Source organism: Rhipicephalus microplus, chromosome 3 (assembly GCF_043290135.1).
Source record: "Rhipicephalus microplus isolate Deutch F79 chromosome 3, USDA_Rmic, whole genome shotgun sequence".
NCBI lineage: Eukaryota > Metazoa > Arthropoda > Arachnida > Ixodida > Ixodidae > Rhipicephalus > Rhipicephalus microplus.
Genome location: NC_134702.1, coordinates 270,624,202 through 270,638,408, shown reverse-complemented (window position 1 = coordinate 270,638,408; position 14,207 = coordinate 270,624,202). Strand labels below are relative to the sequence as shown.

The 14,207-nt window shown below is 44.1% G+C and overlaps 1 protein-coding gene across 2 annotated transcripts in view; it reads left to right on the top strand.

Moving 5' to 3' along the window:
- The window catches only part of AP-2mu (adaptor protein complex 2, mu subunit), an 88,971-nt gene extending 78,864 nt beyond the window's left edge, over positions 1–10,107 (top strand). For both annotated transcript variants that reach the window (XM_037419487.2, XM_075891011.1), the window contains exon 8: positions 9,768–10,107. In XM_037419487.2, coding sequence (XP_037275384.1) covers positions 9,768–9,902 — 135 coding nt within the window. In that variant the 3' untranslated portion in view covers positions 9,903–10,107. The remainder of the gene's footprint in view (positions 1–9,767) is intronic.
- The last annotated feature ends 4,100 nt before the right edge of the window (positions 10,108–14,207 follow it).

Sequence of the window (14,207 nt, the reverse complement as noted above, 5' to 3'; positions counted from 1 at the left end):
ATGAGTTCGTCTCTGCTTGCGACAAAGAAGCGGAATCTGTCTTCGCTAAGCGAGGAAGTAGATATTCTTCGGCAACTGGAAGGCAAAAAGCAGGCTGTTGTGACCAAAGAACCGAATCGCACCACAGGAATGTGGATGAGCTGGGGCCCTTCCCGCTGCAAAGTTTGTGCTGCATGCGTTAAAAAAAAAATGACCTGGTGTTTATTTGTGCGTTAGTTTTTTTATTGTTAAAAATGAGTTCAAGGAGCCACCGTTGTGAAGGTATGTTGTTTTGGTTGGTGGAAAATAAGTATTTATGGTTAATTTTTGGATTTTCACTGTAATGGCCTTTCAAAATAACGAACGAATTGTCGTAGCCCCTGAAGTTCGTTATACCGAGATTTCACTGTATTGATGTGGCAGGTTCAGTGGCACTGCCCAGTTTGGAACTCTGACCAACTTTCAATCACCCAGCGAGCCACAGAGGCTGCGCAAGAGCAACAGCTCCCACCTGTCAACAGGCATTAAGCAAATATGCCTACCCATCTGCACAAATAGGACAATTTACAGTAGACTCTTAGTAAACAGAAATCTGTTTAACGGAACTACTGCCTAAACGGAACTATTGCCTCTGGAATGCTTGGTGTTTGGCTTGTACTCTGCACCCATGTTCACCTCTCAGTAAACGTAACTCCTGTTAAATGGAACATATTTTTCCGATTCCTTCAGGTTCTCTTTACTGAGAGTCTACTGTATTCCCAGCCGAACAACACAAGCGGCTAAAAAAAGTACGATAGAAACCCTTTATTATTGGACTAAGCTTTGCAGCTGCGCAGAGGATACAGAGTGCCTACACTCGCTCATTAATTAAAACCTGTGATGCAGTTTTGTTACATGCTCCTAGTGATTGCACTTTGATAACCATTCTGTCGATTACATCTAGCATGTATCAGCCAACTAGCCTGCCCCATACCACTGAGCGAAATAGAAACAGTGGCATGGCGATGCTACCCCCTACACTCGTGTAGTTTCGATATTACTAACGTTCGATAATATAAACTTGTTTTGCTGGATTATCAGTCTTTTGTAATGAGAGCAGGATTCGCTCAACGTGGCTGTTTCAAGAGTCTCCCGGAGACGAGAATCTGCAGACATAAAGGTTTCTGCCGTCTGTTGTAACACTTGAGGCTGAAGCTGGCAATTTCTGGGCACAAGTGTTTATAGGGGGCTCGTCCTATCTACGGCTGAGGCAGAAGCCTAGATAATGTTCCAGTTGCATACAGTCGTACCCTGCACAATTAATGTCCCTTTTCCGTAGCTCGAGTCATCGCAGCTACACAGGTTCGGGCAAATGAGGCAACAGCCTATGTCAACAAAACAACACTTTAAGGCTACGGTAGCAATAACGCGCAAATGTCGCGTAGAGGGGCTTCCACTTTCGGCAGATATCAAAGGGTAGACGCTGACGCGTCGGTCGTTGATGCCTTTGGCTTGCAGGGAGTTCTGGGGGCCGTCCTCCCTGCTTGGTCGCTGATGCCAGAGAGAACGTCTGGCAGTCGCGATGCTCCCGGTTTTCCTCTCCCTGACGAGACTTCGTTCTTTCGCTAAACGAGGGTAAACCCGTTCGGCGAGCCGGGAAAGGGAATGGCGTGGTTCGGCCGTGAGGTGCCCCATTCCTTGCAAGAGGCTTGATTGACTCTTTTCTCGAAGGGACAGACATGTCCTCGCAGCTAGGCTGCCGTAAAAGGGAAAGGGTGGCTGGCTAAATTGGGCGTAGACACCGTAGCTACCAGCAGCCAGCCTGTACAACCCGGAACTTCACTTTCTCGCTTTGGAGAAACTCTAGCAGCTTTTCTAGTGTCCCAGAACCACAAAGTTTGTGTAAATTTAAGTGGTTGGCAGCTCATGACCCTTCTCGATGCTTGGAACCACAGCATCTGGGCTGTTGCCCCGTCTTCAGGGGACTGTTGTCTCTCATCCCGAAGACCATTGCTGTGGAGGAGGCAATGGTGAGAGTGCATGGACTTTGATTACCCTCGTCTCCATTTATTCTGCTCCACAAGTCACTTAAGGGGAGATGCTATTTGAAAAAAGTTTGTTTAGCCTGTAGCCTTGAGCAGCACCTCTTTTTTTTTCAATGGCCGGGCGAAGGAGCGGATTTTAATGGGAAGCGGCCGTCGGTACTAGTGCAACGTTTCACCGCCAGGCACCGCAACTGGAGTAGAGATGCTGCCGCGTCATCTTTCGCGCAAACGAATGCCGCGACTGCGTTCGAAACTGCTAAACGGCTCGGTTTTCGGCTGTATTCGCATTGTTTAAGGTGTAATGGAAACTTGAAAATGAGAATCGTGAAGCACTTGTTGTTCTGGGCACTCAGCTCATTTCAAAGAGATGAGTCGTTCGCGACAACTTGGTCGAGGCTCTTGCGCGTCAAGTGCTAGGTCGATACCAGATAGCTCATGCAGGTAATCCGTAGAAGATCATTTTGTTATTGTGGCAGTCACTTAACTGAGAGTTGCTTCTTTAACTAACTGAAAGTCGATTTTTAAGAGAAGCCTTTGCCAGGAGCTAATATTAAGGGGGCAGACTGGTCTTAGACATTTTTTTGTTTATTTCTTCAGTGATCTTGATCAAACTGTACAGGATTATGCAGTTTTTTCTGCTGAACTCAAATAATGAATTAGTCTTTCTGTAACTCGTCTTGTTCCTGAGGTAACTTATATTCACACCCTATTGTTTAAGGCTGCCATAGAAAAAAGTGCTTAATAAAAAGAGATATTTAAGGTGCCAACAAAGACTAATGACTATAGATTGCAAGTATGCAACAGTTTTTTTTTTGTTTTTGGTCCTTTCTTGGTTATTTTACAGCAAAATGAACTATCCATTCTCAAAAGCAGCTGGAATTGTGTTACAATTTTGATAAGTAATTAATTTAAAAAGCTTGGGCTCTAAATTCTGCTCCCATACTTGCATTCTACACACATACAGGTTTCCATTGCAAAAAAAATTATTGTTGTACCAACCCTAGCTGCAGAGATATTGAGGCCTCTAAATTGAACTGTCGTAGATTTACATTTTTGAGAAAAATGGAAAAGGCTGAAAACACACAGCTTCTTCAAAAAGCAACAATCATGGCGCGCATGTTTTGCAATCCTCACAAAGGTGCTCATAAATTCGTAGCAGAGCTTCTAACACAGGTGCTGGCAAATAATAAAGAAGCCTCGAAGTCTGTTCCCCATTTTTTTTTTTTTTTTTGCAGATTCTGCATGTTAACAGTACCAAGAATCTGGACAGTTAGAATGACATTACAAAAAAAATTACCACTTCCTGGTGTGTGAAAATTTGCAGAGAGAAATACTTGAAGAAACCAAATATGTCAATCTTAAAAAAATGAATTTTTTTGTCACTTTTCGGTCCTCGAGACCAGTCTGCCCCCTTAAAAGCTTGGTTGCCTCATGTTCCCGGATGCTTGCTATGCTCCAGTGGCGCTGAACATTATGCCTGGAGTACATGCACTAAATAGCTCAAAACGCCACTAGACTACTTCCAGGTATACAAGTCTTTCCTTCTCTTCACAGAGCATTACATGCGTTGCCACCGAGAAAAAGCAGCCTAATACCAATAATTTTGCCTAATATACTCAAGCCTCACTATAACAAAGTTGCATCTGACACAAAAGTAAGTTTGTTATATCTAAAAATTCGTTATAAAGGTTCAGTGGAATTTCGATTATGCGTGCCTCGGTTTTGCGACGACCCGCATTTTACGATGAATTTGTTTCATCCCGGCGAAATCTCCATAAAAAGATGTATTAACTTCAGTTATGACGCACTTTTACGCTGACCCCGCATCCTATGGCGACTGTCAGATTCCGTGCGAAAGAGAAAACCACCTTTAGTCAAATCAAACATTGACCAAATGATAATCACGAGTGCAAATAATGAACTTGTTTTCCTAGGTTGATGATTGGAGAAGTAGAGTGAGACAAGATGTCTTCTTAAAATGGAAAATTTATTCGCCTGGAAGTTCATGCGCTTCTACATATGCCTCGATTGCATGCTATGCATCCAGAGTAGTTCCCTTGTCAAGCTCTATCAGTGCAGAGTAGCTTCAGTCACGTTTCCGGTCTGTGACAGTTAACTTAGCATTACAGTCTGTTATTATTTGAAGGAGCGGGGGCGATGCAGAATTATTGTAAAATGGACCATCGGTAGTATCGATAGTTCAAATAAAAAAGAACTATCAATACTCTCGATATGCCATGTACCAATAGTTCTACGTAGAACACTCGCAACTATTTGGAGTACTCGGATCCTTTCATTTGTGAGCAATTTTTTTGTGAATGAGGTTACCTCCGTGAAAATGTCGGAATATGTCCAGTGGTGAAGGAACACGAGCATGCCAACCTTCGCTCCAATTAGCCTGCTCTTTCTTTCTCAAATGACCTGTTCAGCAGCACAGAACACGCGCTCAGCAGGTATTGACATTGCTGAGATGCACAAGTACTTCCTAGCCATTTCAGAGAGCGGTGTTGTTGCGCTTTGCCAGGAGTGCCACAATTATAAAGGATTGCTCTTCCTTTCCTCTGAAGGTAATTTCAAGTACTGCTGAATTATTAGTTCTGCGTTTGAAGTGGTAGTTTAGAGCTCCAGTTGTTGCCTCTCAAAGAACCACAGAATTCAGCATTACAAACCATATGCTTTTTATAGTTGGTTAAGCCGCAGTACCAACTGACTTTGTGCTTCATAGTAATGCGCAATAGTTGTCTTCAGAATTCCTGGCGTTCAGCGCCGAGGACAGGTAGGTCGGGACACATAAGCATTGCTACCTTTTTTTCATGCTTGTGCTCTTGAGCTAGGTCCCTTGAAAGTTTCGTTTCTACACCCAAAAAGCAGTTCCCTCACTTAAAAGAACGAAGAATCAGTCTCATGATATGAAAAACCGATGTTGCTTTCCTTGCTCACTTTTGGGTGCCCTGGGTGGATGGTTTTGTATCAAATTCTCGTACAGATATACCTTTTTCGTGGGCGATTTCTACATTTATTTGCTAACTTGGTCTTGTTTTGCTGATATGTATGTAAAAAGGATCTATTAGTTTCTTTAGACTGATCTTTATTTACTTTTTTCTAACCGATACTTCGTTATATCAGTTTTAGGTCGAGGTTTGCATGTATTTGCACTCGTGCTGCCATATGTGGCACTTCCATTTTTTTAACACCGGATAATGTTGTGTCCATAAACAAAAAAATGCACATCGCATTAGTTGCCAGTGCTTGAGAGCTTTTACTCGATGGTAGGTCATGCTATGCGCAGGGTGATAGCATCTGTTTAGACTTTATAAGGAAAATAGCGGTTACGGCTAAAAAACAGTCGAGAATGTGTTGTTGCAATACAGCGAAATGAGGAGCCATTCCACTCTGAGGTGGATGATCAATAAAGCTGTTGGACCGACAGCACTGAGGTGACAATATGGTCGAGGCCCGCCTGGTGTGCAAGGGCAGGTGGGTAACTTTCAGTAGCAGGATTACTGTGAAGGCCTTAGATGCCTCAACACGAATATTCATCATCGGTGTTGGCAGCGTCAACACAAGGCATGGGAGAAATTGCCATGTCATGGCATTATAATGATGTCGCAGATTGCCATAACTTGTGACTCCACCAAAACATTGTACACCGCGACGTCATCGCATGATTTTCTTTTTGGACTGTCTCGTTCATCTGTGTGCCGATCAAGGAGGCAGTGCAAAAGTATGTTTGGTGCAGAAAGCTTTTGGAGGGTGGCAGGGACAGCTCAAAACATTAAACCTTTGCTGGATCTGATCTTCCATAACTTTACAAAAATGTATGTAAAGCAAAACGGCCGCTCTTGGAAGAGGAGCACTTTTCACAGTCCGTTTACATTGAGAGCGCAGCACGTTCAAGGCTGTAGGAGCTGCCTGCGACGCCTGCAGAGATAGTGTGCGTGCGAGTGATAGCTGACATATCTGCCAAGTCTCCCGCATTGTCTGGGAGACTCCGGGATTTTGACAGTTTCTTCCATTTGAATGGTTGCCATGAAAATCTCTCGAAATCGAAGTTTTTGTGCGAGATCTGGCCTGCATTGACAAAAATGCAGGCCAATCGGTCCCATACTTTTTGTGACCCCACCGCATTTTATTATACACGGATTTAAGAGGCGCTCATCTGAACGCGCAGTAGTCAGAGATGCGAAACTACGGCAGATACGAATTTGTGAAATTCCCCAGCCAAATTTGTGTCCATTGGGCTGAAATTTGAATGTTCCAAACAATTCTTCTGATTGCGGCATGAGATATGAAATTTAGTACCAATACCGTCGAATGAAGGCTGATCGGGAGCAGCATGCTCAAAGCTTCGAAAATATGTGTGCGACCAGCGCACGCACTATCTTCTACAGTGCTTGTGGTTGTCGTTGCCGCAAGCAAGCTGTGAACGACACCGCAATCGTTCAACACGATCATGTATTGCGACGAAGTAACTGACAGAACATAGAAAGTGTGCGAACGCCAACGCTCGACCAGTCAAAGAAACGCTGCTTTCTGCAAACTCTGTGGACAAAACCGCGGCAGTTGCGATCATAAATAGCATAAAGCGACTTAGTTTTGAAGGTTCTTGGATTGATAACTGTACTATCGTTTGCCGCAACCGCCGGGCACAAAACCACGGTTGCGGTGATGCGATATAATAGCAGCGGTGACAAGACATCCCTGTCTTGACGCCTTGTTAATTTCAACGCTGTCATTGCTACTTATTCCTTCCCATTCTATGCAAACTAGATTTTCTTGGTATATTTCTCTTAAAAGCTGTATACAGTCATCGCCTATGCCCACTTCCTTCAATATGTCCCACAAAATTTCTTGATTAACGATGTCATATGCCCCAGTGATGTCCAGATAAGCTATGTATAAGGGCCTCTTTCCTATTTCAGATATTTCTGTACATAGAGTAAGAACAAACAGGTTATCGTCTAACCACCTGTCGATTTGGAATCCATTCTGCAAGTTCTCGCAAAATATCATTTTGCTCTGCCCACGTTTCTGTTTTTAATTTTTCCTGCCTGCATCGCCAACCTGTAAGCACAGATATAATGGTTAGCGATCTATACTAGCGAATGTTAACCTTTTCTCTCTTGCCTTTATAAATTAAGTTCATTCTACTTCACCTGTTAGCACTTTTCTACGAATTTCAGCAGTGCTTTTTTAGTGATATGATCTAGTTGATTAATGAGGTGGACGGGAACCCCATCTAAGTCGGGAGCAGTGGGCTTAGGAATTTTGCCTTCGTCCTTCTTCCAATTGAAATTCTCGAGTACTACCTCTTCCTCGGTTGCACTCTTTTTAATACTTTCACTCGCCAGGGAAGACCCCTAGGTGACCTTTTTAGACGAATCTTCTGTTACCTTTCGTACATAACCAAGTGCTTCGAACCCTTTCAATTGATTTCCTCCTTCATGTTGCTACATTGTTGTTGCTACATTGTTGTTGCTACATTGTTGTTGCTACATTGTTGTTGCTATATATGTTGCTACATTGTGACAGACTTTCTACCTAGTGCTTTTAGGTGGCTCTAAAATAACCTAAGTAGGGCCTTCTTTTTTTCGCGAATCTGTCATCCAGCGTTCACTTTCAGCTTTAATTTCCAATTTCTACACAATAGTTTTTTTTTTGTCTAAATATATTTCCAATATTTGGCTGACTTCATCTTGCGACCGCTTCTCCAATTTTGCTTGTCTTTACTCCCGTGATCCCCTTGCAGCCTCATTGTTGCGGCGTCCCTAGTGGCACAGCAGAGGGACCTTCTCTGGCAAGGGAAACGTGGAGCGCTCTGCACACCTCACCTTTCTAGACACCCTAGTGCTACTGTTTGTTTGCGGTAACCTGCAAGGCGGTGAAAATGTTAAGAAAGGAAAACGACCACTCATTTGTTGCATGAAGGCACAAGTAAGTCCTTAAGGATTTCTTTGTGGCTTCCTGCTACAAATGGATAATTGTATTCTTTTTCTTTCTTCGCTATTAGTTTAGTAGCTGTTAAAGACACGGCAAGGCTAACGAGGTGGCATTGAAACCCCTAAGGTAACTATAGATTTTCCCGCTCACTGTAATTCAAGTACCAGCTTAAATAATCCTTGCATGATGCTTCATTGAAATATTGTGAGTGCCAAGCTATTCCATGTGGCAAACATTTAATCCAAGCACCAACATATTTAATCTGTGCGCCAAATCAGTTAGGCCGCATGTCAGTGAGTTTAATCCAAGTGCCACCATGTTTATACCAATTACCAACGGCTTCAATTTAGGTGCCAGTCAGTTTAATCCATGCACCAGAAACACATGGTTTCCCACTTTCGTGCAGTTTAAATGTCTGAATAATCTAAACATGGAGTGACAGGAAGAACTTCTCGCTTGCGAATACATGCTAGCGCTTATGAAATGAGGTGCAGTGCTATATTCTCCTAACATATTGTTGTTATATAGCTTCAAATTTAAAAAAAGTGCATATTGATTGCATTTGTGGGTACAAAATGTTTTTGCTCATAGTCTGTTAGCCTGCGCTTCATCGCTACTGCATGATTCTGGCTAATCATCTACACCATCGCATATGCAGAGACTCGTGTCGTCTGCTCAGCAGACGGCATTTGGCTGCTTATTTGCTAAGGTGTTCTCAGTAATCTGCTCAGCCCGTTGAGAACGATGGTGACCGACAGATGATATTAATCCATTCTTGAAATCAGAAATGACCATTTAAAAAACTAAACTTGCATTAATTTGGGTTCATGTGGAATTGAGTTTTTTGTAAAAGCATCGGAGGGGATATTCCTGTTTTCATTAACAGATGATGCTAGTGTTGCTAAAGCATGTTTGCTTGAAACATGCGTGTTTCATTGGACACAATAATTTTGTTTCAATAAAATGATAACAACTAATATGAATGTAAAATATGACTCTCATTGTCCACATCAGGATCATGCCTTTGTCTTATGTGCAGTGCAGGACGAAAACCTTTTTTGTTATCTCTAATTCGCTCTGCCTCCTTTTTTCTTGATTATGTACCTGTTTTTAGCCCATCGCTGCCCCCTGCCATGTTTTCCATATCTTGGTATGCGTTCCGGCACTCCAATAACCATTGTCTGTCCTTCGCATTACATGACCTATCCCGGTCATGCAATGCTGCGCAAATCCAATTATATGCTTTAGGGACAAACACAATATATTTGTTAACACGTTCCTGCTTTTTCTTTCGTTACCATTAAAATGATTTCACCCTGGACAAGCACACATCTACAAACTTGTACATAGCTAAGTACAAACACTGCTCAAGCGAACAATGGCAGTAATTTTTTTTCACAAATACTGCAGCGAATACAAAAAATTATGGTTTGTTCTGCTTTGAGACTATTGTTATTAGGAACTGCATTTCAATTGTAATGCCTTTTTAGACCCCGTATTCTGCTTTTTGTGCATGGATTCTGACACTTGAAATAAAGCCATTGGCAATTGGATTAAACAAGGTGGCACTTGGATTAAACTCATCTGCACGCAACCTAATTTAGTTGGCGCTCAGATTAAAGATGTTGGCCCTTGGATTAAATGTCTGGCACTTGGATCGAATAGCTTGGCGCTCAAATATATTACAATGGCATGCGGATTATTTAGGCTGGCTTTTATATTAAAGTGAGTGGGAAAACCTGTAGAAACAGTGGCTTTAAGAGTTAGCTGCTGTCGTCTTCACGGAGACGTCTTAACAGGGAACGCCTGGTTTTGCGTGTGCAGGTTCCCTTTGCACCGTCTGGGCTCAAGGTTCGCTACCTGAAGGTGTTTGAATCGAAGCTGAACTACAGTGACCACGACGTGATCAAATGGGTGCGCTACATCGGGCGCAGTGGCCTGTACGAGACCCGCTGCTGATAGCTGGGACGGTGCCTGCGGGACGTCCCTCCTAGGGAAGCGAGTGTTGCCTGCATGTTAGCTGTGTTGTATAAAAAAAAGTGTTGCTGCTGCTCCTGTGAAGATTCCTTCTTGTGCCACCATTGGCTGAGGATGCAGAGCTGCCTGGCTTTTTGTCCCCCTCTACCGGTGTTGTTGCCTGCATAATAAAGGTTTCCCCAAAGACTGCGTTGCTCTGCTTTCACACCTTGCATAGCATCTACATAACCTGCTCCTGGGAAACATTTTCAGGTAATATCGCTGTCACACAGCCACCAACAAACTCTGTCAAACTCCGTCAACGTAAATCTCCCCGTGGGAGTTCCCCGGAGATGGAGCTCTGGCAGTGTCGCACGGCAATGACAAGGTTGTAACAGTTGCCGTGAGGGGCTCAGCTGGTGCTGTTTGATTTTCGCAGAAAAAGTCTAATTTTATCTCTAGTTGATTTTCCTCTAAATCATCGTTATGTGGTCTTTCAAAAACACAAGTAGACCAGAAGCGAACAAAGCATTGAAAATTATTTCAAATGACAGTGCATTCGCTAAATGTAGCAATGCTGGGAACGACGCTGGCCACCTTGTGCCTAAACTGTTTGCTTACAATTGTGCTGGGCTCGTTTTTTAGCCCATGTAAGATAGTTCTTGTTTCCTTGCCTCATGAGTGCACATTATCCTCTATATTCACAATGTTCATAGACTGTGGCAGCGCATAGCAGTATTCAGGAGCGTCCTCTCTGGGATGATCAGTAGGCAGACTCTCCCTTGTTTGGCTGTGCGAGCCTCAATGTTAATGGGTTAGCAAGAATTTAACACAAACCACGCTGTATGTTTCATGCATCAGTCAATATACTGGACAGTCTGTAATGCGATAAATCTGATCCAGTCTTGCAAGATGCAAAGTTTTCGTGAAAATATGGCAACTATAGCCCGTATTTTCCACTATTGCCAGTAGAGTACACATCAGCTTCGCAAGATTTTCTGCAGATAGTTCAATGTTATCGTCTGACCATTGCAGTTGAAATACACCTTGTTTTTTCGTTAGTGCTTTTCTAGTGCATGAATCCCGAAACATTCATTGTATGCAGAAAGGAGCGCAGGCTCGCGATACGCTCTTCCAAACCTTGGCAAGCGCTGCTTCGCTTGATATTCACATATGTTTATAGATGGCAGCACACTGCAAGAGATGCGCTTCTTGGGGGGTGGGGGTGTCTGAGCGAATAGTTCTCAGGGCCCAGATAAGTGTGGGAGTGATGTGTTGGTGTTGTGGGAGGCGAATGACAGGTTGTTGGTGTTATTGAAGTTACTCCGTGGAGAGAATTCCCGAGATTAGTTTCAGCAGTGGTGTTCAAAGAAAAATTGTCTTGACTTCGAGGATATTTCACTGGACGTAGAATGCACAGACATTGACAGAGACGATGAACGATCAGCGAGTTGCACTTCACATCCTCTCGTGTGTTATTGTTTCTTTTGTCATTGCAAAGCATTACTTGGCAAACTTTGGCGAATTGGAGCCTATCCACCTATCTAGCCACCTACGACTTTTAGCTCTCCTGGCAGTTTTGGTTATGGTATCGATATTAAAATTAGTATGGCATAACATGACTATGACGAGCATTAGCGACTAATAACATGAAAGTCATGACATATGTCATGAATGTCATGATATAAACTTCATGGTCTTGCTGTTCTTGTGGTGGTTTCTTTCACATGACAGGTTGCAAAACTGGTATGGCGTGACATGACTGCATAGCAAACACAAGTGATGGACCGTAACATGGAAATCGGGACATGCATGTCATGCAAGTCTTAACTCGTGAATACACGTCATGCTCGTGGTGCGCTTGCTTCGCTAGCTTCACATATACCAAATTTGGTATTACGGAACATGACTAGATGACGAAAGTATATGACTGGTGCAAACATGATAATCATGAGTTGAGTGTCATGTAAGAACATGACTACATGCCACGCCCATGATGCGCTCGGGGCCGTTTCGCTGTCTTCACATATACAAAACTTAGTATTACGGGACTTAAATGGATGACTAAGGTACATGACTGGTGCAAACATGACAATCTTGAGATGCATGTCATGCGATAACATGACTGCGACACTCGTGAAGAGCTGGTGATCGTTTTGCCAGCTTCACATGTACCTAATTTGGTATTACATGACGTGAATGGACGACGAAAATAATTGACATGTCCAAACATGATAATTATGACATGCATGTCATGTTACATGACTACATGCCACGCTCATGATGCGCTCACAGCTCTTTCACTAGCTTCACATGTACCGAATTCGGCATTACGGTACGTGAATGGATGATGAAGGTATGCGACTGGTTCAAACATGATAATCATGGAATGCGTGTCATGTAGCAACATGACTACATGCCACGTTCATGATGCGCTCGCGGCCGGTTCGCTAGCTGCACATATACCAAATTTGGTATTACATCACGTGAATGGATGACGAAGGTATGTGGCTGGTGAATACATGATACTCATGAGATTCTGTCATGTAAGAGCATGACTGCATGCCACACTCATGATGCACTCGCGGCTGTATCGCTAGCTTCACATACACCAATTTTGGTGTTACGGGACGTGAATGAATGACGAAGGCATGTGACTGGTGCGAGCATGATAATCATAAAACGCGTGTCATGTAACAACGTGACAACATACCATGCTCATGATGCGCTCGTGGTCGTTTGGCTATTTCTGCATATACCAAATTTGGTATCACGTGAAGTGAATAGGCGACAAAGATAAATGACACGTCCAGACAATCAAGACATTGAAGTCATGTACGGCATAATTGACTTCCGTCTCGCAGCGTGTTCATTTTAAAGTGACATATCAATCTTCCTGATTTGTGCTTCGCATATCGTCAATTCCCACTGTTCGTGGGATGTGCCTGTTTTTTTTTTGTCATGCTCGTAAGTCACTTAGATTGCATTGCATAATATCCTTCAGCGAGCCCAAAGTAAACGCATAGTTTTTATTGTGTATTCAATGTAGCCCAATTACAGAGGGTAGTACGGATCGGCCCATGCCAGAAACGTCTGCACACTCATGCTCGACCAATGAAGCAAAGTAGTTAAGAGCAACGGAATGTGCAGTTACGGCTACAATTCACGCCTCTCTGCTAACTTCTCCTGCACTTCTCCAGTACCATCCGAATAACTCCTCCTGCTGTCGTAGTGGAGCATACGCACCAATGCGTATTCACCTTCGGAAGAGAATGAAAGCCCTGCGCTCTGATTGTGCGAGAACCTGTGTTGCATTTGCCTGATTTGCCGTACAGCCATTTTCCATTGCGACTTCTCTGGTTGAATAAACATAATCACATTTGGTGAAGGCTGCTGAGATCCCCAAGCAGACCTGGAGCTCCGCTCTCGCAAGTTGGCCGAGAGACCACTGCACAACACGACTGACGCAGTCACCAACCAGCACATCCCAGCACAGCCAGCATCATCGGCTGCCCTGTCTACCTGCCCCGACGCTCTCGTCAAGGGGACCCAGCAATCTTCAGCGGTAGTGGTGAGCAAGACGTCGAAGACCGGCTCTCCACGTGTAAGCTAGAGCCAGCAACAAGTGGGACGACGACTCTAAGCTCGCCTATGTTGTCTTTTTTCTCGGCTGGCGTTGCTAAGCTTTGGTTTACCAACCGTGAAACCGTCATCGCCTACTTATCCACCTTTAAGACCCTCGTGACCGAAGCGTTCGGGCGACCAAAGGTCCACAAGCTCCGCACTGACCAGTGTCTACGCCACCGAGGCCAGCAGCCTGGCGAGACGTTTACTAGTTATGCTGAGGATGTGCTCGATCTCTGCAGGCATGTTAACCCATCTATGCCTGAAGAAGAGAAACTTCGACAGATTCTCAAGGGCATCGAGGATGGCGCATTCCAGATGTTGCTGGCGAAAAGCCCCACCACGGTGGCAGTCCTCGTAAGCTTGTGCCAGAGCATCGATTAATTGCGCCATCAGCGTTCCATCGCCCGACAGAGTGTCCCACCACCAGATTCGATCTTGGCCATCGCACTCACAAATGGCAACGTTCGCCAAGGAACTCTGTCCAACCAGATCAAAGACTTCATCAGGGAGGAAGTCGCTCGACAGCTCTCCCTGTTGCCGCATAGCGACGCGCCCACCGCAAGCTTGCCTTCGACACTGCAGCAGGCCAAACGCACTGAAATTTGCGATGCCCTCCCTATAGTTCCGGCCCCTTACACATGCACTTCGGTACCATCTGATCTCTCAACTGCCGGCTACGCA